At 34.6% G+C, this 23,911-nt stretch overlaps 4 protein-coding genes and 2 long non-coding RNA genes across 26 annotated transcripts; 4 read left to right on the forward strand and 2 right to left on the reverse strand.

Moving 5' to 3' along the window:
* Positions 1-1,513: 1,513 nt before the first annotated feature.
* Positions 1,514-7,673, forward strand: LOC106429329. Of its 21 annotated transcripts, none has more exons than XM_048757753.1 (19): positions 1,514-1,982; positions 2,069-2,515; positions 2,585-2,860; positions 2,949-3,036; positions 3,845-4,713; positions 4,801-5,106; positions 5,178-5,222; positions 5,289-5,375; positions 5,455-5,532; positions 5,619-5,717; positions 5,805-5,861; positions 5,951-6,049; positions 6,137-6,424; positions 6,512-6,583; positions 6,671-6,742; positions 6,830-6,901; positions 7,006-7,077; positions 7,172-7,243; positions 7,348-7,673. In XM_048757753.1, exons 1-19 carry the CDS (start codon positions 1,527-1,529, stop codon positions 7,456-7,458), a joined length of 3,666 nt encoding a protein of 1,221 aa, XP_048613710.1. In that variant the 5' UTR covers positions 1,514-1,526; the 3' UTR covers positions 7,459-7,673. The 21 variants fall into 21 exon arrangements, with proteins under 21 accessions (XP_048613710.1, XP_048613711.1, XP_048613714.1 ...); XM_048757754.1 differs by having other exon boundaries at positions 6,137-6,265; positions 6,353-6,424; positions 6,671-6,901; XM_048757757.1 differs by lacking the exon at positions 6,671-6,742 and having other exon boundaries at positions 6,137-6,265; positions 6,353-6,424.
* Positions 7,674-7,874: 201 nt separating this feature from the next.
* LOC125587393 lies at positions 7,875-11,861 on the reverse strand. Its single transcript, XM_048757760.1, has 6 exons — positions 10,904-11,861; positions 10,566-10,670; positions 10,344-10,451; positions 10,136-10,264; positions 8,429-10,023; positions 7,875-8,267 (listed from the first exon to the last, which is right to left on the reverse strand). The coding sequence occupies exons 1-6, from the start codon at positions 11,228-11,230 to the stop codon at positions 8,009-8,011; spliced, it is 2,523 nt and encodes an 840-aa protein (XP_048613717.1). The 5' UTR covers positions 11,231-11,861; the 3' UTR covers positions 7,875-8,008.
* Positions 11,862-12,216: 355 nt separating this feature from the next.
* On the forward strand, positions 12,217-15,203 carry LOC125587394. The gene is made up of 3 exons (XR_007323658.1): positions 12,217-14,511; positions 14,588-14,662; positions 14,750-15,203. It is a non-coding gene; the product is annotated as an uncharacterized LOC125587394 (long non-coding RNA).
* A 905-nt stretch (positions 15,204-16,108) lies between these two features.
* LOC125587395 lies at positions 16,109-18,946 on the forward strand. Its single transcript, XR_007323659.1, has 2 exons — positions 16,109-18,150; positions 18,537-18,946. It is a non-coding gene; the product is annotated as an uncharacterized LOC125587395 (long non-coding RNA).
* Positions 18,947-19,401: 455 nt separating this feature from the next.
* On the forward strand, positions 19,402-20,550 carry LOC106401332. Its single transcript, XM_013841833.3, has 2 exons — positions 19,402-20,126; positions 20,373-20,550. The coding sequence occupies exon 1, from the start codon at positions 19,907-19,909 to the stop codon at positions 20,069-20,071; it is 165 nt and encodes a 54-aa protein (XP_013697287.1). The 5' UTR covers positions 19,402-19,906; the 3' UTR covers positions 20,072-20,126; positions 20,373-20,550.
* LOC106401331 (ankyrin repeat domain-containing protein 13C) lies at positions 20,522-23,302 on the reverse strand. The gene is made up of 2 exons (XM_013841831.3): positions 21,290-23,302; positions 20,522-21,213 (listed from the first exon to the last, which is right to left on the reverse strand). The coding sequence occupies exons 1-2, from the start codon at positions 22,877-22,879 to the stop codon at positions 20,842-20,844; spliced, it is 1,962 nt and encodes a 653-aa protein (XP_013697285.1). The 5' UTR covers positions 22,880-23,302; the 3' UTR covers positions 20,522-20,841.
* Positions 23,303-23,911: the final 609 nt, after the last annotated feature.

The following is a 23,911-nucleotide window of genomic DNA, read 5'->3' on the forward strand; positions in this document are numbered from 1 at the left end:
ACAAATATTATATACAAAAATAATGATATGTAAACACCAATACGAGGATATATAAAGGAGAATTTAAAAGTTATAATGACTTATAAATCTATAAAAAAAGTAATTTATAAAGGCTTCTAAATCAGTTTACAAATATTATATACAAAAATAATGATATGTAAACACCAATACGAGGATATATAAAGGGGAATTTAAAAGTTATAAAGACTTATAAATCTATAAAAAAAGTAATTTATAAAGGCTTCTAAATCAGTTTACAAATATTATATACAAAAATAATGATATGTAAACACCAATACGAGGATATATAAAGGGGAATTTAAAAGTTATAAAGACTTATAAATCTATAAAAAAAGTAATTTATAAAGGCTTCTAAATCAGTTTACAAATATTATATACAAAAATAATGATATGTAAACACCAATACGAGGATATATAAAGGAGAATTTAAAAGTTATAATGACTTATAAATCTATAAAAAAAGTAATTTATAAAGGCTTCTAAATCAGTTTACAAATATTATATACAAAAATAATGATATGTAAACACCAATACGAGGATATATAAAGGGGAATTTAAAAGTTATAAAGACTTATAAATCTATAAAAAAAGTAATTTATAAAGGCTTCTAAATCAGTTTACAAATATTATATACAAAAATAATGATATGTAAACACCAATACGAGGATATATAAAGGGGAATTTAAAAGTTATAAAGACTTATAAATCTATAAAAAAAAGTAATTTATAAAGGCTTCTAAATCAGTTTATATACAAAAATGATGATATGTAAGCAACATTATGAGTATACGTGCTAATCATAACGAGTAAGTAATATGGTCTAGTGGTAAGTTGAGGTTGCTTAAAATTTCAATTTAGACAGAAACCCGTGTTCGACCCATGACCTCAACGATTTATCTGTTTTTTTATCATTTACCAAAAGGGATGGCAAAACAGTAAATTTAACTCTTCTCACGCGACACGTCTTCATCTTCTTCACTATGACACGTTTTTTTTTTTGCTTTCTTGTTTTCTATCATTTCTTCATCGTTTCTCTATGTCCGTAAATTTCAAGAAGAAGAATCAACACAACAATCTTCCCCATTTTGAATCATTATCGTGGCAAAAGGTAATTGAGTTTCATCTTCATTTTTGAATCAACAATCTAAATTGAATTGAATTTTTGTTTGAAACCTAATTGATTGACTTAAAATCTCAATCTGTTTCAGTTTCAGTTCCAATTCAACTTGAATCGAATTTAGCAAAAGTTAATTCAAGAACATTCACTGTATTCTCTTTTGATTTTTTATATTCAATTTAGATCAAATTGAAATTCCTATCTGCTTTTGTATATACACTCCAAAATCGAATTGAATTTTTGTATGGAACCTAATTGATTTATCTAAAATCTCAATTTGTTTCAGTTTCTTGGATGCATGTCGTTCATTTGATCTTAATTCACCTAGTTTCTTTCTTTTCTTGATTTTTTTTTTTGTGATCTGCATTTCCGATTCCTCCTCAGGAAGATGAAAAATAATTTGAAGAAAAAAGGAAAACTTTTGTCTATTGCCAAAGATTGTGAAGTAGAAGTATCTATTCAAGAAGATGGGTTCAGAGGTTCTTGGTATAGAGCTATCCTCGAGCAAAATCCGACGAGAGTAACAGGAAAAAAGCTTCGGGTTAGTTACAAAACTATGTTCAACGAAGATGGTGTAAGTCCTTTGAAGGAAACTATTGAAAGAAGTTTTATTCGGCCAGTCCCGCCAGAGTGTCTGAATGAGGGTGTCGTATTCAAGGAAGGGTCGGTGGTGGATGCTTATTTTAATAATGGTTGGTGGACTGGTGTTATCGTAGTTGAAAGGCCAGATGGTAGTTTTTTGGTTTACTTTGATGATCCACCAGACATAATGAGATTCATCAGAAGCCAACTGAGACCTCATGCTGATTGGATCGGCTCCAAATGGGTCAAAAGCAAAAACAAGGTATTGTTTTTTTTTGTATGTTTTAAGTTATAAAATTTTGAATGTTTGAGGGCTTTAGCTTATATATGATTGTTTTGGAATTGAAGGTATTGAGTCAACACATGTTTACGAGAGGGAAGTTGGTGGAAATGACCCGTGAAATTAGTGAAAGTGAAAAGGAAAAAATTTGGGTCCGAGCATTGGTAATTACAGAAGTTCGGAAACAAGGAGATGATAGAAGAAAATTTCTGATCAAAAGATGTACAATCTCACAAAATTCGAGTGATGAAGCGGAAGGAAAACATTTAATAGTTGATATTTGCAAAATAAGGCCATCTCCTCCTCGAGATCTTTGTGCAGAGTACAGTCTGAACGACTATGTTGAAGTGGTTGTTACCCATGGGTGGCGCAAAGGTCGAGTGACGGAAATTCTCCTTGAAAACAAATACAAAGTGTATTTCGCTGCCACAAAAGAGGATGCGGTTTTTAATTATACTGAGATTAGGCTGTCAATGGAGTGGCTAGGTGGTGGTAGTTGGATTCGCGCACATGAGGTATTTTCTCACACATAATTTGTATTCATTTTTGGTGCAATTTAAAATCTTCCTACACCATTTTTGCAGAGAGAATTTGAAAATAATGCTGGCACACCAATCAGACCCGGTCAAGATAGTCCTAGTAACACACTTGCCACCGATGAAGATGATACGTTGAATGATGATGCCACCAAAATCAGATCCGATCAAGAGAGCCCTAGTATCACACTTGTTTTAGAATCCAATGAAGAGGATAAGGTGAATGATGATGCCACAGAAATCACATCCTCTCTCGAGAGACACAGAAACACTTCTGTTTTAGAAGCCACTGAGGCTGAAACACAAAACCATGAAACCATATATGTAAGTTTTAGACTATCACCTATATATGTGTTCTCATAGGCTTCTTTTTCTTATCTTTAAACTATATATTTTTACTAATGATGTGTAGGGAAAGGAGTTACCATTACCTCATGAATCAGAAGATATGATGGATGATGTAGCCACTCCAATCATAGACCCTCAAGAGATTCCACGAGGTAAAATGTAGATTATGATTTATAAAAGCCTATAAATAATTTATAAAGACTTACAAATATGTGTAGTTTATAAGAGCAATAAATAGTTTACAAGGGCTTCTAAATCTATATAAAATTTTGACAATTATTTTGAAGGGCTTATAAGGTTTTATGAAGATTTATAAAATAAGGTAATATATAAAGACCTATAAACAATTTTAAAAGATTTATAAATCTGTATAAAATGATTTACAAATTTTGACAATAATTAATAAAGACTTATGAATCTCTATATAATAATTTATAAGGGTTAATAAAATTTTTTAAAAAGCATATAAATATTTTGCAGAAGCTTGTTAATCTATAATAGTTTATAAAACCGTTTTCTAAGCATTAAACCATAAATAAACTTGGGCCTTAAACATTGATAATCGAAATTGGGCCTTAGTGTAAAAAAAATAAAACCGTCACGAATTAGGGTAAAAAGTCGGGACTTTTCATCGCCTTCCTCCGTTCGCGTCTCTTCTGATACAGAGCTGAAGCGCATCTTTTGATCTCTATTTATACTCCGCCGTTCTACATTTCTTTGGTTACAAAAACTTACTTTTCACCATCGATTTCTCTTAACTCCGGTAATGTTATTGGTTCTTCTTAGCGATTCTTCTTCTCACTCTGTCATTTGCGATATATTTCATTGCTAGTTCTTTCGTTTTTGATGTGGTTAATCGATTTTAGAATGATCTATTATGATTTACAAGTGTTGATAAACAAAACCTTTATAAGTCATTATAAAACATATCTTTGACATTGCCATTTTGAATTGTTTCAGGTGAAACGATGAGTGAGTCTAATGACAAGATTGCTTTGCCAAAAAGAATCTCCGAAACTGGTACAAAAGGAGTCGTATTGCAAAGAATTAACAAGCGCTCCAATCTGAAGTTGGTTGGTAAAGTTGAAACCCTTTTGGGCAAAGAATTCAAGAAGCTTGAAGATTCATTCTTGGCTCCGGTAATTAAGATGGGAAGGAAGCAGAAGCTTATGGTGTTTTCAAGGCATTTGATTCATCACTTACTCTTAAGGAGAATTGATATAGGCGAGAAGGGTTTGTGGTTTACTTTTGGAGAACAACTAATGAGGTTTTCTCTAAGAGAATTCCACTTGACAACGGGTCTGCCTTGTGTTGTTGATAAAGATGAAGATGAAGCCGAGACTTCAGCAACAAAAAAGAAGAAGAAAGATCCATGGATGAACAAGAATCAAACTCTAAACACCTTGCTTAAGCTTCTTGTCGAAAAGAGTAAAGAGCTTACTGCTGATCAGAGATTAAGATTGGGAGCTACAATCCTTGTGGAAGGGATATTGATGGCAAGCAATCCGGTGACAAGTATTCCAGAAGAGCGTCTGCTTAGAGCTAGAAATTTCAAAGAGTTTTGCAAGTATCCCTGGGGGAATTTGGCCTTTGATTATTTACTGAAAGAAGTGAAGAGCTTTACCTATGCAAAGCTGACGGAGAATAATCAATACGCGATTTGTGGCTTTATATATGCGCTTCAGCTCTGGGCGTTATCTTCTGTGAATCAACTAGGCACATTCTTTGGTATTAGCGATGATGGAATTCAGTTTCCCTTGTGCTTGCATTGGAAAGAAACCAAAGCGCTTACTATTGAGGAGGTTAACAGATTCGACCAAATGGAGAAGGTAACCGTTTATAATGTTTTATAAAACTGTTTTAGTCTTTGCATTCTTCTTTTACCGATTGTTTGATCATATGCAAACACTTGTCAGGTTGATGTCAAATGTATCCTTGGAGATCCCGGATTGCATAGCGACTTGGTTGAAGATGTTGACTGTGAATTTGGAAGAGTTGTTGATCTTGTCAAAAGAGGATATCGTTTGAAGAGACAAGATTGGCTCAATAGAAGTGTCGACATTGCCGTTGCTGAAGCTGAAGTGGACGAAAATAATTCTGTTCCTGGGATTGATGCAACTGATCAAGAAAAGATTGAATTCCTCAATAATAAGGTAGTGTCTCTTGAAGAAAGAGTGAAGTACCTTGAAGGTCTTTTGAACATTCGTGGAGAAACTGTGAAGGTAAACTACTTTCTATATTTGTTTCGTGTTGTAAATGACAAAAAGATTCATATGCTTCTAACTTGTAACAGGAAACTGAGAAGTCAAAAGAAACTGAAGCCGCCACAAAAACCAAGGTTTGCTATCTATAACGTCTTCATATTCTTAATACAATGTGTGTGAGCTCACATATAATATTTCAGGTAAATGGACAGAATGCCGATTATGAACTTGACGAAAATGAAGTTTTAGGAGTTTATATAGATGCCAAAAGAAAGGAAATCGCTAAGGTTATTTTATTTTTGATATTTTATAATGTTGTTATTAAATTCGAAATTGCTAAGCTAGTTTTTTTTCTTGTAATATTAGAGAAAGAAGAATGGTGTAAGACCTCCACGTGAAGTAGGACATCAAGATGAAGATGATGTAGAAGTCGAAGTCAATGAAGTAAGCTTATTTATAACACTTTATAAATTGAAAACCGTTATAGAATTATAAATCATTAAAAATATGTAATTTTTTTTTTAAAATAGGAACAACCACAAGAAGAAGAGGAACAACAACAAGAAGATGATACAGAAGACGATGTGGACGATGGTGATAAAGAGAGTGAAAATCCGGAAACCAATGAAGTAAGCTGATTTATAAATCTTTAAAAACTGAACAATCGTTTTAAATTTATAAATCATTATAAATATGTAATCCTTTTATTGAAATAGGGACAGACACAAGAGGAAGAGGAACAACACCAAGAGGATGACGCAGAAGTCAATGAAGTAAGCTTATTTATAACCCTTTATAAATTGAAAACCGTTATAGAATTATAAATCATTAAGAATATGTAATCTTTTTTTTTTTTAAATAGGAACAGCCACAAGAAGAAGAGGAACAACAAGAAGAAGAGGATACAGAAGACGATGTGGACGACGGTGATAAAGAGAGTGAAAATCCGGAAACCAATGAAGTAAGCTGATTTATAAATCTTTATAAACTGAACAATCGTTTTAAATTTATAAATCATTATAAATATGTAATCCTTTAATTGAAATAGGAACAGAAACAAGAGGAAGAGGAGCAACAACAAGAGGATGACACAGAAGTCAATACAGATGTTGACGTCGGTGCTAAGGAAAATGGATCTGAAAACCCCGTGAAAGGTTCAAAGAAACGTGGAAGAAAGGTAAATATCTCTCAGTGTATAAGGGTTTATAAAATGTTGTTTAGTATAATCTATGTAACTTTTTTTATTGTGTCATCAAAATTGAAGGATGGAGAAGAAAATGAGGATGCATATGAAAAGCCCGTGAAGGTTACAAGGAAAAGTGAAAGAGTAACTAAGGTAAATATCTCTCTGTGTATAATGCTTTATAAAATGCTGTTTAGTATAATCAATGTAACTTTTTTTATTGTGTCATCAAAATTGAAGGGTGGAGAAGTAAATGAGGATGCATCTGAAAAGCCCATGAAGGGTACAAGGAAAAGTAAAAGAGGAACTAAGGTGAATATCTCTCAGTGTATAAGGGTTTATAAAATGCTGTTTAGTATAATCAATGTAACTTTTTTTATTGTGTCATCAAAATTGAAGGGTGGAGAAGTAAATGAGGATGCATCTGAAAAGCCCATGAAGGGTACAAGGAAAAGTAAAAGAGGAACTAAGGTGAATATCTCTCTGTGTATAATGCTTTATAAAATGTTGTTTAGTATACTCTATGTAACTTTTTTTATTGTGTCATCAAAATTGAAGGATGGAGAAGAAAATGAGTATGCATATGAAAAGCCCGTGAAGGTTACAAGGAAAAGTGAAAGAGTAACTAAGGTAAATATCTCTCTGTGTATAATAGTTTATAAAATGTTCTTTCTGATTATCAGCTGTTATTAAAATCGAAATTGCTAAGTTATTTATTTGTCTTGTAATATAAGGGAAAGAAGAAAGGTGTAACACCCCCACGTGAAGTACAACAACAAGTAGAAGATCATGCAGAAACCAATGAAGTAAGCTGATTTATAAGTCTTTATAAACTGATTGACTTTTTAAATGTTTAATATGCTCTATGTAACTTTACTTATTGTGTCATTAAAATTGAAGGATGGAGAAGGGAATGAGGATGCATCTAAAAAGCACGTGAAGTTTACAAAGAAGAATGGAAGAGGAAATAAGGTAAATATCTCTCTATGTATAATGGTTTATAAAATATTCTTTCAAATTTCATTGACTACATCCAATTATCATTTCTGATTTTCTTAATTGTTATGCTTATAAAGGAACACAATGTTGGCACCCCCAAATCGAAAAAACAAAAGAAACAATTTGAGAAAGATTCAGCTGATGATGTGATAGGAAGTGTTTTGGAAGATCTTAAAAATGCCGATTAGAAGCATCGCGAATTTGAAGAAATGAAGCTCTTTCAGTTTTTTAGTACTTTTAACAAATATCTATGGAACTTTTTCAGTTTTAGTGTGTTATCTTTTGATGATGTCTTCAATGAGGAACATCTTTTGGCTTGTCCCTTAATCCTTCATGATGAGGAAAATATATTTTGGTTTGTACCTTAAACCTTTGCTAAGGAAACATATTTTATTTATGTTCATGCAAGTAAGCTAAGATATCAAACGAACATATAATTTCTACAATTAATCTGAATCCTAATGATTTATAAAGGGTAGTTTATGTAACCACACATTTCGTATAATAAATAACATAACTTCTATTAGACACCTGCAAAATTTATAAAGCATTATAAAATGATAGATGTAAAAATAAAAGGAACATAACTTCTATTAGACACCTGTAAACTTTATAAATCATTATAAAACGATAAAATGTAATAGTAAAAGGTTCCCCAAAATCTATTCGATTCCAATTCTCTCTTATAACATCATATAAAATAATCAATTGCACACAAGTTTTTATACTACTCTGTTATCAAATAGGCCTTACACAACTACCTTTGTTGTGTCCTTTCTGTCCACATCTGCTGCATTTGTAAGCCTTGGGTGATGGTTTAGATATGGGCCGATATTTTCCATACTCCCACGAACTTGGTATCCTCTTTTTTTTCCTCCTCCCACTAGGAAAGCGTGTAGATGGAGGGCGACAAACAAACGAAGCTACATGGGGAGGAATATCCCAATATGTTTTATCACCAACAGGATATACACTCTCTGAATATGCTAGTGTAAACCTAATAAGAAAATTAAGAGAATTAAATAAAGGTACAATAAAGACAGAAAAATGAAAAAGAAGTGTTGTAGAACAATATTTATAAAACCTTATAAATTTGATCAATTTTGTAAACATATATAAACGTGCTGATGTATTACCACAATGGCTGAGAGAACGGACCTTTCATTGGAGAAAAACTCATCGACATAATCATTTTCGTGCTTATTCCCAGATTTTGCAGCGGCAATTGCATGAGCACAAGGAAACTTCTCAATATCAAACACAAAACATGAACAATGCCTTGTTTGAAAATTCACCACTTGATCTCTTGTATCTCCCTTAACCTCAAACTCTGAATCATTGATTTTGGAAACTTCAAGGAAGCGAGACGTAAAATCATATAGCTCCTTCATCTTGTTCCCCACTTCGACAGTGACAGGGTGCATGTGACGAACTCCTTCCTCACGTCGTTCAGTGAACCACTTAGTCATTATCATCCTAATAGTGTCAAAAAGACAGACAATTGGATACTCACGACTCACTTTCAGCAAAGAATTTATAGATTCGGCCAAGTTTGACGTCATGATGTTGAAGCGATTAGCAGGAGAATAAGCTCGGGTCCACTTCCTGAAGTCTGCTTTACGAAGATAATCTGCTAATACAATGTCGGACTCCTCAATCTCTTGAAAATAGCAATCGAAATCAGCTTTGGTGTAGGCATAACCAGCTTCAACAACCAAAGGGACAAGTGTTGAACTTTTGAAATTGTCCTGGACATTCTTTTGAAAGTGAAAGATGCAGATTCCATGGTGAGCAACAGGATAATGTTGTAAAAGAGCTTTTTCAATAGAGGCCGCACGATCAGAGACAAAAACCAAATCCTCTTCATCAGGAATGATGGTTTTCAGACATTTCATAAACCAACTCCATGAGGCTTCATTCTCAGAATCAACTATAGCAAAAGCTATAGGATACAAGTGAAAATTACCATCTTGTGCTGTGGCAGCAAGTAGAGTCCCTTTATACTTTGATTTCAGATGGGCACCATCAACAGAAAGTACCTTCCTCATCAACTTAAACCCTCTGATAGATGGACCAAGCGACAAAAATGCGTATTTGAATTTCCCAACAGCATCAACTTCGATAAAAGTCACAGAACCTGGATTCTTTTCTTTTATCATGTGAAACCAACTGGGCAAAGCTTCATAACTGTCATCAGGAGTACCCCTAGCTATATCTTGGCCGTGCTCTTGAGACCTCCAAGCCTTTGAATATGTAATCACAACACCATGATCATTTCTAGCTTTTTCCATGATCTGTTTAGGTTTCAGCCCAATCTTTCCTCCTTCATAATGATTGCTGACCATAGTTCCCAACAATTTTGCAGTAGCTTGCCGATGACTAACAGTTCTCAGAGAAGTGTCACAAGTATGTTTAGATACATAATGACGAACAAAAAAACTCTGAGATCCTTTAACTGATTTTGCACGAAAACTCCAACTGCATCTTTCATCCACACAACTAAGAACATAACGTGTTTTGTCTGAATATTCTGTGTGGAACTCAAAGCTTTTACTAACTGCATGCAACCTCAACTTTGTGCTCATTTCCTTTTTATCCTTGAAAAACTTCCCGCAGAACAAATCATCATCATCACCACAACTGGGAGACAAGATATCTTCTCCCATGCTTTCTCTACCACGTCTACTGGAGAAAGATGGCAATTTTGACTTTCCAGACCCATATACAGCAAGTCCAATCGAGTCCAATCCTCTCTAAGATAAAAACATGAAACATATACATTAAAAATAGAATTTATAACCCATTATAAGACATTGATTAAACTCTCATATATTTATATTTGACAGAGGAAAAAGTTATATGTACCTTATTGCTAACAAGACCACTTGAAGGAGAAATAAGACTGTCGCTAATACAAGTATGTTGTATACCAGAGACTTCGTCAACTCTCTGAATGCTGTTCCATTCAGTCTCCGCGTGTGTTTTTGTTCCTCTCTAGAAAATTAAACATGTATTTATTACCTTTATAAGACATTATAATTATGAATGTTAAGGTAAGAGTTTTGAAAAGTACCTCAAATACATTACTACTTCCAGCAATAGGCGAATCATGAGTACTAGAAATTTCATCTTGTGTCTGAATCATGTTTGACATAATCAATGGTGATTTTTGTGTTCCTGTCTGAAACATAAAAACATAAAGCTAGTAATGAATCTTGTAATGAAACATAAAAAGATAAAGCTAAATATATAATCATTTACAAGGCCTTATAAAAATGAGAGTTGTAATAAATACCTCACGCGGATTACTAGTTCCAGCAATAGGCAAATCATGATTACTATTTCCACCCCGTGGCTGGATCATATTTGACATAATCATTGGTGATAATTGAGTTCTTCTCTGAAACATTAAAAAAAAAACATAAAAGCTAATAGTTAAAATATATTTGGTAATGATCCTGCAAAATGCACAACTATTATTATAAGGTCTTATAAATGTAAAAGTTGTAATAGATACTGCTATGGCAAACTTCTTCAAGCAATGAGCAAATCACTACTACTACATACTACCTTATAAAATAAATGATAACTCTAATAAACAAACAAGTTAGCAAAAGAGTTTCATGCAGTTACCTTAATGGTTACACATAGATGAAGGTCTCCATTCTCCTTAAGTTTGCTCAGATAAGATGTTACTTGACGATCATTCCTAATAAATGCTGGAGGAAGCTCTTTTGTACCAAAGTTTAATTTTGAAGGTGAGGCATAGCTAAGATTTACACTGTTTCTGTTGCCATCAATTCCAAAATCTTCTAAAACAGCCACAATCAAATCATTGTAGCTGATATCTTCATGAATCATACTAAGAGAGGATCCTCGTTGATCATCCACTATGAAATCCCAGTGAATTCCATTTATTAGTTTCCATTCTCCACATATAGAACAAATTTCGAACACCATAACCTGATTATAAAGAACATGGGTATTAGAGAAGGAATGATCAACAAGATATATCAATAAGAAAAATACATAAAACTATATTCCTCATAGCTAAAAATTTATAAGGTTTTATAAATCTGAGATTCGAAAACTTCATGAGAAAAATTCGTCTCCTTCCCAGAAACCGATCGATTTTGAGAAACCAAGCAAAAATTACAGAAAAGAGACGAAAATCACTTTGTTACGTTCGTGAAGAGAGATTGATTCGATTGAGCTTGTAGTCTTCGCCAAATCTCGTCGGACGTCAATGTCGCCTGAATAATCAAATCTCGCCGGTGAAAATGGCTGAAGTCGTCGAAACTCTCTCGACGGATCGAATCTCTCTCGCCGGAATCGATCTCTCTCGCCGGAATCGATCTCTCTCGAAGGAATCGATCTCTCTCGCCGGAATCGATCTCTCGTTGGAATCTCTCGATCGCCGGAATCAATCTCTCGATTAGGGGTTTTTGAATTTTCAATTTCTTGTGGGAGAAGACTTATGTTTATGTTTGATTAAATAAGGGTATAATGGTACTTTACCCACTAAAATTTTAAAGGTAAATTTGAAAAGTGTAAAGTTGAAAAGTGGTATTAGGAAAGTGGTATTAGTGGCAATTCCCCATTATTTAAGCATAAAATTAAGAAAAAATTATTTTGTTTATTTTAAATTACATTTAATAATATATATGTAATATATTTAAATTCGAATCTTAGATAAATTTTTTATCTATTTATTTTGGTTAAATGTATTAAATCAACTTGTATAAAATTACTAAAAATCATATAAAATTGTATAGTTATTAAAAATTATAACTAAACAATATTTATAAAATTTGTAGATATCTAAAAGAAACTAATGAAATTACAATTAACAATTTATTATTTTTTTAAAAAAGATGTAGAAAATTTTGAAAATATTAGTAATAAAAATTGTATAATTATAAAAATACAATTAAATAATGTATTTCGAATTTATAATGCATATTTCAATATATTTATTTTAGTGATGATTTATGAATTATTACCATATTTTAAGAAGTTTAACAAAAATATAAATCAACATTAAATATAATGTATTAGATATTGTCATATTCTATAAATTGTACCAAAAATATATGTCAGTAATAAATGTGATTGTCGATGTCATATTAACTATAAGGCATGTCATCAATCTTGTTAGCCATGACATCATTTTTTTTTGTAAAAATGATTGTAGATAGGACACGTGGCAAAATCACTTCGCAAATATAGTCTACGGATTATCCTCCATCAAAAACTCATTGACTATTTTCTTAATTTTTTTTTGTTTTTTTGTTTCTTACTATAATCAGCTAATTAACTCACATAATTATAACTTTAACTGTGTCTTAACTGTATTTGTGTTTTTACCGAAAATCCAACACCGACTCTGGTCTCACTCACTAAACAGATATAGAAACACACGACGTCAAAAGACGTCGTCTTCTTCTTCAACGTGTCTTTCTCTCTCTAGTCTTCTTCTCCAAGGAATAAGCATGGGGGAGATGACGATAGTGAAGCACGATTCACCATTCCCAGCAGGTAAAACCAGAATCTGGTTTATTCCTTCGTAAAGAAAAAGAGGTAGGTGCTAGGATTTGATACATGTTATCGAATATGGTTTTTCTAAACGTTTAGCTAAAATTTCGACAGTTTCCATTAGAGTTGCCAGATTATAGAAAGCAGTCGGCCAAACATTTCATTCGCTTATCTAATCTATTAATTTAGAGTCATATTTTTTATCTACTATTAAGGATTGTCATTTAAATTTTGGACTCATTCCGGAACCTAACACTTATATGACACGCTCCTTATTAAACTTGCTTAATATCAACCGTATTATTTAATATAAACGAGTCTCACATTAAACTATACCATACTTCGATTATTTATTGAATAGAATAATACAAATATCAAATACTCTTATACTATCGTTCGTTTGACTTTGCTTCAATACTAACTAAAACTGACATTACTTAATATACATCACATGTAATATAAGTGCAAAGAGAAGTTATTGCTTATCATAAAATGTTTAGTCGCTACATTTTATTGTCTCACACGTTCACCAGTTATGTAACTGTAGAGAAGTTAGTGCTTCAATTATATTTGTTTCTCTTCTGTACACAACCTTTACCTACAACACACCAAAAACCTGATCAATTCATATTTCTCATACTAAACATTCTAACAATCTCTATACTTACGTGAGGTTTGAATATGACTTTTATTATAAGTCTATCAAATGGCATATAATCCAAAATCACTTATTCCTCTCTTAAGCTTACATTATCACATTATCTAACCTGCTATTATAAACACAACATAGTAAACAAATAAGTTTGAATGTCATATTCAAATCATGTAAGTTTAGATCCGATTGACACATTACATTACAAACGTTTTCTCATATTTTCTACCTAACACAGTACAATTCTTTATATTACATACGTATCTAATATAAATTATAGTCATTCATTTAAATAAAAATAAGTTGAGTTTAGTAAAAAAATGGTACATATATATAATAGTGTTGTGTTATAATAGTGTACTAGATCTCGACCCGCGCAACCGCGCAGGTGTTTGTTTTCATTTATTTTTATATAAAAATTTTGTTTTCAATTCTAAATTAGTATTATAATGTATATGAGGTGTGTATATCACTTTTTAAAACATAATAATTTTACCATATTTTTTTATTGTGTCCATAATCCTGAAGGAATTGTAATTGTGTAGTTTCTTTTATATATTCTGCTACTATAACATAAAATACTCAAGGAGTTGTAATCCTCAAGCAAGTTTTTTTGAAAAAATCGTATCTATTGAGATATTTTGAGAGTATACTTGCTTTTCAAGTTAAAAGAAATTACGACTACTTAGATTTTATGATTATAGTTGCTTTTCAAGAAATAAATATTCTTTAATGTTGGTTATCCAAAACAGAATAGTGGTCGAGATTTTAGTGGTTAAGTACATTCTATAAGTTGCAGATTACAATTCTATTTATTGGAATATAATTAATGATAGTTATTCAGAACAAAATTTTAGGAATATTGTTAGGCATAATAATAATATGATTAGAGATTATATGTAACATGACTTTATAAGAATAGATTTATTAGATCCATTTTTAAAAAAATCACACATGAATCAAGGTTGTGACTTCTTGCTCAGTATGCTTTGTTGCTGCCCCAAGCTTTGAAGATTTCACCACCCATCTCAAGTCTGTAGAACATGAATTTCGTGTAACCATCTCTCTCTCTCTCTCTCTCTCTGCGGCTTGTGTCATTTTTCCATGTCTTATATATCTTTGTCATGCAGGAATGGGACAGGCATGCTAGTAAATACTCCCTTGATCGTACTAACCTTAATAACTTGCCGTTTGGTCGATCACAGGTATGTGTTTAAATCATTCATTTTCATCTCAAAATTGATATTTGTTATCTCTATCACTGATTTTTATTTTTATTTTTTCCACTGCAGGAGTTGGACTTGCTGCTTAGATGTCAAGAGATTCTTAGTCAAAAGGGCCGGCGAGGTGGTGGTGGTGGCTTTAGGCCTCAATTCAGATCTAACAGTCAATCCAAAGCAAGTTGACTCTTCTTTTCCTTTTACATTCCAACATATATAGCATGTTTTTTTTTTTTTTTTTTGGATTTACTGACTTGAGAGTTTCGCTCTCTAAAGTATTGAAGGAACACATCTGAAGATGAAGAAGCAAGGACGGTGTTGCTATTTTCACATGTTTTTATCTGTTTTTTGAATGTAATAAGTAAAACTACTATGACATATTGCCAAACGAACAAATATTGTGCATCTTTCGAATTGAGATGGACCTACGTGTCAGTCAGGTGGCCGTACGTGTCGCGCGTCTCCCACGACGGCTTCGCTTTTATTTGACAGGTCCCATAGTTTTCAAACTATTCAGTTTCGCACCTCTACTTTTATTTAAGCTGGTTTCCAAAATATTACCAAGGATTTGCTTGCTCACTTGCATTTACTTTTGAGTTTTGAGATTCAACTTTGTATTTAAGTGATCAATTATACCGTGTGATTCTATTGATATCAAATGATGTGAAAAGAATCAGAATGATATAATAGGCTGTAATGGAAACATCATGATGATTCATTCCAAAGCCACGCCTCAATGTTCTTTATTATTACCAATTATGCCCCATTAAATGCAAACATACCTTCATCTTTTCATTTGCGAATATAATATGCTTAATTAGTCTTAATATAGTATGCCGTGTATGTGAATATGCTGTATATTTGTCTACACACATACTATATTTGTCTAAAACGATGACACATGTGAGTCGTGAGTTTACAATACAAACAAAAGAAATCGAAAGTTGATTTCAAGCATTTCTGTTGTTTTAAAATAAATCAAATCATTAATCATTTGTGTCATATTATCTAGTTTTATATTAGAGCATGCGCAACGGGGATGACCCCGAATCCTTATCGGTTAATGGTCCCATTAGTTTTAATATAATAATAATATTAAGCTTAATAAACGTAAGGATTGGTCCGTAATTAGGTGCTTGACGGACTCGATCCTTGTGTTACGAGTCCGAATTTGAGTGGACCGGGCCGCTTTTGTGTTTCGTATGGGGAAAAAAAATGGGTCATTTCGACCGAAGCAAAGAAAAAAAAAATCTTCTCGACTCTCGACGGCGATTCTCTCGACCCACCATCGCGATTGGTCTCCCTCGGATCCTCAAGGTAAATAGAAGGCTTATCTTCTAGATTAATCGATTTAGATTAGTTTGCATCTTGTTTTCCTCTCAATCTAGGGTTCGGTTTTGTTTATTCAATCGATTTGGGGATAGTTTCGTTTCAAAATTTTAGGGTTTGAAAACGATTTGGGTATAAAATGATTTGGGGATTTGGGGATTGCGTCGTTTCAATCGATTTGTTCTTACGGGTTCAAAACCCATTTTGGTTCCGATCGATTTAGGGTTTTGAAAACCCAAGTTTCTTCCTTTCGATTTAAGTTCCATTCGATTTACGATTTGGGTTGTTCTTGTTTGTTCTTACGGTTTCAAAATCGCAATTTTCTCCATTCGATTTAGGGTTTCAAAATCCCAAGTTTGTTCCTTTCGATTTTGGTTCGATTCTATTTACGATTTGGGGTTCTTCTCGTTTCTTCTTATACGGATTAAAATTCAATTTTATTACGAATTCAAATTCATTGATGGTTCCATTACATTTACGGTTTTCACAAAGTCTCGGTCGATAAGTTTGTCTGTCTTTTTCGATAAGTTTGTGTGTCTTTTTCTGTTTCAAAATCCATGCTAATTTGTGCTCTTTGTTTCTCTCTTTCGTTGATCTAATGCTCTGTGAATATTATTTCTTGCAGGTTAACAAAAATGGGACAATATAGCTACAGCCACCCGTCCTCATCATCAGAGGACTTGGACATAACCTCACTTCTCGAAGCAGAAGCTCAGTTGTACGGGGATGAAACTCAGAGTAGCTTCGATATGGCAGAGCCGGTTCAGTACCAACCTCAACCTGAGGCTGATGATGGAATCCCGACGACATGCTACTGTGGGGGTGAGCCGGTTGTTGCAACAGCCTACACTGAGAAAGATCACATCTGGAAGTGGTGGGATGTCGCGGTCATGGACGAGATGAGGGACTTTCAGACACAGCTAAGGCGGCTTAAGGAAGAAGGTACTGAGAGTGAGCAGAAGCTGCTGCTGCTAGAGAACATTGTATATGAGTTAGGAAAGGAGAATTCACGAGTTAAGCTAATGGTGTGCCTATTAGTTTTAATAGGTTTTGTATTCTTGGTTCTGCGTGGTAAGTTAAACTCTTTGTGCTTTTCATAATTGATTATGCAATAGTATTATAACATTTGACTTCTTTATGTTATGTGTTTGCAGGAGTAGCTTCAAAGGCTTCAGACGGGAGTGTGTTATCACCTCACGAGTGGCTGTATAAGTAAGGTACGATGCTTTTTACCACTTCACAGTGTATTTTCTATATTCTATATTGGTTGAATGGTATTTATTGGTTGAATAAAAGCTAATAAGAATGTATTAATGTGATCGTGTTAATAAATGCTAGTGAACGGCTACAAGTTCACCCTGGATCACTGTTGGAGGGAGCTGAGGCATGACCAGAAATGGTTGTCCACCTATGTGGCTAAGGATGGTGGAAAGGAAAAGCGGAGGCAAGTGTTGGAGGTTGATAGAGAAGAAGAGGACGTGGGAGAACCAGAGGCTAGACCTATCGGGGTAAAGGCTGCGAAAGCTGGCAGTAAGAAGAAGAAGAGGTGTTGTCAAAGCTACACGGCGTGTTAGAACTGAAGGAAAAACTCTCTAGGCATAAAGTCCTTGATCGCTTGCTCGCGAAGAAAGAGCCACTGTCTGAGATGGAAACATCGCTAAAACTCAAGCTAATGTCTGAAATGTTATGATGTGTTGTTTGAGGTTGTGTTTACTTACTCAGTACTTGCTTAGTAGTTGCTTGATAATGTGTGTAAAGTGTGTAATGTGTTGTTTCAGGTTGTGCATTACAGCTATACTAACTGTTGTGTAATATGTTGTTTAAGGTTAATGTCAAGATGTCACGGGAGAAGAGGAGTTGTCAAAGTCTTTTGGTCTTTAGCTAAGGTGAAGTTGTCACGGGTGCCTTTGGAGATGTGAAAGCATTTTGGTCTGTAGCTTATGTGAACAAGTCACTTTATGTAGTATAAGTACTAGGCATGCATCTATTTAGCTTTGTATCTCGTTCTCCTTGTTTCCTCATTATCAAAACTTGCATCACCTTTTCTCTTTGTATGATATCGAAGAGGCTTGTAATATTTTCTACCAAGAAGTTGATCCTCTTGATTCTCTTTATAACCATCCGATCATACTGTTTTACTTCTGGTTAGTACACTTGTTTAGTTATGTTTACTTGCTTCACTTGCTTTATGTATACAATTAGTAATATAAGTTTATAAACTGAAGCAAGTATAGAGTATACAAGTTAATATGCAACCCGAAAATTTACATACAAGTTAATAAACTGAAGCAAGTAGTAAGCATGACAAAACGAACCACCTAGTATTAATTAGTAATAGAATTTTATAAACTGAAGCAAGTAATAACCCGAATATTTTTATACAATTTCTGTATTAATTTAAAATTCTTGAACAATTTAGATGGATAATATCCAAAATACTACCTCACAGACGGTATATATCCAAAATGGTCAACATTTATCCAATCTATCACACTCCCTCAAAGTCCTAAACAACAGTTATTTGCTAAAGTTCAAGAAGCAACCCGAAAAAATGTGGAGCGGGCTTTTGGAGTACTACAATCCCGGTTTGCGATTGTGAAAAACCCGGCTCTTTCAATGAACAAAGTAAAGATAGGGAAGATTATGAGAGCATGTATCATACTACACAATATGATAGTCGAAAATGAACGAGATGAATACATTCGTTACGATATATCTGAATTTGAAGAAGGAGACGACACCAGAAGTTCAGAGGTCGAAACCGAGAGGCCTACAAATCTGAATAATATGTTTCCCAATCGGAATGATCTTCGTGATAGGCATATGCATGAACGATCGAAGAATGATTTAATCGAAAATATTTGGAACAAATTTGGTGATGAAGATTAATAATTAGTTTATATTTATATTTAATCATTGTATCTTTATTTTTAATCAATGTATCTTTATATTTTATCTTCTAATAAATAAAAATTAAATTTCACTTTAAAAAAAATATTTTTTTATTCTTAAGGACTCCTAATCGGAGATTACCATTGAACACACCATTTTTACTAGATTCTTTAACTATTCAAAAAAAAATATATATACTAAAATAATGGTAAAGACTCCAAGAAGGAGTCCACCATTGCATATGCTCTTAGTCCTTTCAGACTAATGTCTAGTTACTCATATATATAATGCAATACAATTTCTTCATAAATATACATGGTTTAGTGATATACTTCACTGAATTACTTTTAAGTATGAGAGTACAATTTCTTCATAAATATACATGGTTTAGTGTTATATATACTTGACTGATTTACGTTTAAGTATAAGAAAGATGATAAAAAGACATTCGATCAACTGGCCGGTGAGCTAACGTTTGCTGTCAATATAATCACCTTTTGTTTAAATGTAGTGTTTTGAGTAAATGATTCGAATTAGTGCTGTTTTATATAATAGAGGAGTACGCTCAACTGGACCAGCTTTGTGTGTGTTTATAGATCTGATAGGAGCTCAAAATGTTCTTTAACTTGAAAAAGAAAAGAAACAAGGAAACCCCACAAGAGCCTTCCCATATGCCAAAAATGCATCATTGCCTAAACCCACAAGCATTCACCATCTACACTAATTACACTCTTGTGCTTTCTTTCTTCTTCTCATGCCTTTCTTCTTATTACCATCTCTCTCCATTCTCTTTCAAGTCTCATTATTGTCTTTTAAATCTTAATTAGAAGCTGTTTTTTTTGTCTAGTTTGTGCTCAATTCTCGGTTGGAGACGGATCATTGAGTTGGACCACCTGGCGACGTTAACAAGAGAGAAGTGTTCGGCTTTGGTCCGGTCTTGTTACGTACCATCGAGGACTACTTGTTCTTCTGACGACATTATTACTAAACAGAACACGAAAGTGGAAGATGGTCTCGGCTTCCGAGGAGGAGGACGGTGGCAGAATAATCAGCCGTCAAAGAGACACGGAGGAGGAAGAAGCTGCACCGCCGTATCCAGCGAGCCTTGCAATCTCAAAAGCAACCTCAAGGTCAAGACGGAGGTTGATAAAGGGTTGGAACAGAGGAAAGTAAGCTGGCCTGATGCTCATGGCAAAGATATTGCTCATGTTCAGGAGTTTGAGCTTAGGTAACAACAACCTATACACACACGTACACATACTTCTTCATTTCTTTATAGTCGTTGGTTTTGTTTAACGTAACGTATCATTCTTATATAACACCAAAAAGCTCTGTAAAAAGGGTTCTAATGGATTATGTAGTCGACTTTGGTACTCGACCGGTTAACTTCGGTTATTCACGAAACAGTAGTTACCAGTTTAAGCTTAAGCCGGTACAAGGACACTAATCTGCGTTTGTGGAATTTTATTTGCAGCGCATCTGAAGACGGAGAGCATGCAGGAAAGTCTAAAAGAAAATATTGTGGTGTCTGTATAATCCAATGACAATATTATTACCCTTTTGAGTTTTTTTTGCCTTTTGGTTGTTTTTCTTACCACTGTGTCTGAAACGAGTTGAAGTAAGTAGTGAAACAATGTTGAATCTCCCATCAACTTGATCTCATTCAGATTATTTCAGGAAGATGATACATATATATAATAATCATCTCCAACGATTAACACCAAAAGACAAAAGAAAGAATCATAAGCATACATTAAGTCACAACAACATCATTCCTCCCCACTATATATTTAATTAAATTTGTTATTTTTTTCCTGGTTTTTGGTATTACCAGTAATAATAATAATAATCTGCTAGATCCTATTCCAGTATTTTTTTTTTTTCCTTTAATGTTTCCAGAGAGAGAGAGAGACAAGGAAGATCCTTTCTTACTTGTGGTTTCTTCAGCTGTTCTGAGCTGACTTGCTCTTCTTGGCTTTATTCTTCTCTTGAATCTTCTTTTTCTTCTCTTCAGATGTGATCCAGTTGTATCCCCTTGGAATTGCAAATGGGTCTTGATCGTTCTCAGCTTTACCAATACTAACCCCTCCAGAACTAAAGCTTGCTGATGGACGTTGGCTAGGTGTTTTGATCCATTGAAACCATGAGGAGGATGAGCTTGATGAGAACTGTGTTTCCTCTCTAGGACTGTTCCTGACGTTAGAAGTAGTAGGGCTTGATGGTGGGGTTACAAACTCATCTTCAATAGCTTCTAGCTCTTCAAACTTTGTGAATGTAACGAGTACTCTGATCGTAGGGATCACCGGAATAGCCACCTGCAGAACAAAGAATCTTATTGAAATGAGTAAAGACTAATATGATGATGATGATGATTGAATGTTTTAAACAGACCTTGACAGGGAATGTTCCGGATGGTAGTTTAGTGGTCATAAGCTCCCTTAAACGCCGTATAGCTTTGACTTTGTTCGCAAGTATATCAAGCAGTGGAAGAAGCTCCTTTGTCTGTAATGGGAATCTCTCAGAAAGCCAAAGGACTGGTCTAAGTCCTTTCTTGTACTCGTTCTCTCTGCTACTACCACCTTCCTTTCTCTTACTAGTACTACTCCCACTTCCTTCTGATGTTGAAGCTTTAGACGAAGAATCTCTTGTAAGGGTATCAGCAGTTGAGTGTCTTCCAGGTTTTGCCTGTCTCCCATCGTCCTCAAGAAGATCACTTACTTTCTCATCAACACAAAGCGAACTTCTCGGAGGAACGCTACTTCGTTTGCTGTGACCTTCATCTCGTTTCCTCCACCCACCAAACCATCCTTTCTTCTCCTGTTTGTTGCAATACCCATTCCCATCCATTATAGGAATGTCCCGGTCCACATGCAGCGGCTGAGGAGTGTTACAAGACCCTCCTTCTGGTGAATCCACCTTGAGAGCTAACTCCAGCTGCCTCCTCTCATCTTCAGTCAACACATCTCCAAGATCCTCACTCTCAGTTTCGTTCTCTTGATTATTGTTGTTAGAGAAAAGCTCCTCGTCACTCATTGCCCCGGGGACTCTCCTAGACTTTATACTAACAACCACATTGTGCATATCGTACACTTTAGCTTTCCACTCCCCAACCATCTCACTCTTCTCCTGACGCCTCCACGTCAGCTGCGGGAACAGAACCGCTTGAGTCACATCGATCCCTGGTCTGAATATGCTAGTTTTCGACATCGCAGCCACTTCTCCACGAACCTCATCTTCAGAAGCAGGAGCACCAGCACCAGCACCGTCCAAGGCATTCATAATCTCCTTATCTTTATGCGATATCATAAGCAGAGAACCAGAAGGAACTTTCCCATCTTCAGACCCATCCCCAAGGAAAAGTATAGTCTGGTCCGATCTCTGAATCCTGAAACCATCAAATCCAGCTAACGTCATATCAGCTCTTAAGTTTGCACCTCTCTTCCATATCTTGTAAGTATCAGAAGGCGCCACTCTTGATATAAAAGGTATCACCGAGCTCTCGAAATGGAAAGTGATCTCCATGTAGAAGTCTCTCATCCTATGCATTGTAGCCACAAGCCTCGGCAGCCTCCTGCACCATTTGGCCCACGCAAGAGGCTGATAATGCCTCACTATAATCATAGCGATCCTCTCCTCTCTCCCGCAGATAGCTTCTTGCAACGCGCTCCACCCTTGCTCGTTCTGGAGACTCCAGTCAGCTCCGGAAGCCATTAGCATCTCCGCGGAGGTCTCGTCGCCGAGCTTTACCGCTAAGTGAAGAGCAGTGTCTCGGTTGATTACATCGCGGCGGTCTATAACGGAGGCGATGGAGTCGGCTTTTGTCTCCTCGGCTACGGAAGCAGCTTCGGTTTTGACCTCGGAAGGGTCGCGCATCTTGGGGAGAGAGGAGAGCAGCTTCTTGAGAGCGGCGTAGTCACGAGTGACGACGGCGCGGTGAACGGGGCTGTGACCGTAGTTGGTAACATCGATGACGCTTGCCATAGCTTTGAAAAAGACTCGATCTTTTTAACCCGACATCGTTTAAAGTTGACAACTTTCAATCGAATTGAATTGAATTGAATCACTCAGCAGTCAGCACACAGATCAGAGACGAATTGGAGCTTAGTCAGGTTTGAGATTTTAAGTAGAAGAGGGGAAATGATTCTCGGCTTTCCCTGAAAGGCAGGAGCTTTGGAGATTCGTTGCTTCCGAGGAATCAGATCCGACCCAGATCGGGAAAAAAACCTACCCGAGAAGATAGCTTCGTGGGAAGAAGAGATCTAAAGGCAACGAAGAGAGGAAGAAAGGAATATAGATTAGAGAGGCAGAGGAACCGATGGTGGAAGGTTCAAAGTCCGGTCGGGAAGCTTACACGGAATCTGGGAAGACTTATTACATTTACACATGTAACCGTTAAAATCGATTAGGACAACAACAACAGATACTAGTAGTTGTAGTAGTAACTAAAATAATTTAAAAACGAAATTACTGGAACCGAAATGAAACAATTGTAATTAATAAGTTTGGTGAATAATTTTTTTTATTCCCTCTGTTTCTTAATAAATGTCACTTTGACACTTTTCATACAGACTAAGAAAAGTAGCGGAAATATATATATAAATTGTTATTAATTACATATTTCTGACTAATAATATTTGAGATAAATAAAATTATTTATAAAACCAATGCAGTTTGTTTGCAATTAATTTTCAGTTGAAATTAAATATAATTTGCATTGAAATTGTAAAACGACATTTTTTGTGTGACAAGAAAAAAAAGTTAGAATGAAATTTATTACAAAACAGTGAGAGTATATGAAATTGATATATGCTAGATACCAAACAAATAGTTGTGATATTTTGGATTGAATTCAGAAAAAGCCAAGTTAAACCAAAAAGAAAGAGAGGATATTTTCCTCGAATAATTCATCAAGAAACCGCCAAAATAATTGGTTTTGAGGCAATTGGTGACTTGATTATCCCAATAAATGGTTATTGTACTATGGTTTTGTCATTAAACTAATCTCAAGAAGTA

This window comes from Brassica napus, chromosome C5 (genome assembly GCF_020379485.1).
Source record: "Brassica napus cultivar Da-Ae chromosome C5, Da-Ae, whole genome shotgun sequence".
Classification (NCBI taxonomy): Eukaryota; Viridiplantae; Streptophyta; class Magnoliopsida; order Brassicales; family Brassicaceae; genus Brassica; species Brassica napus.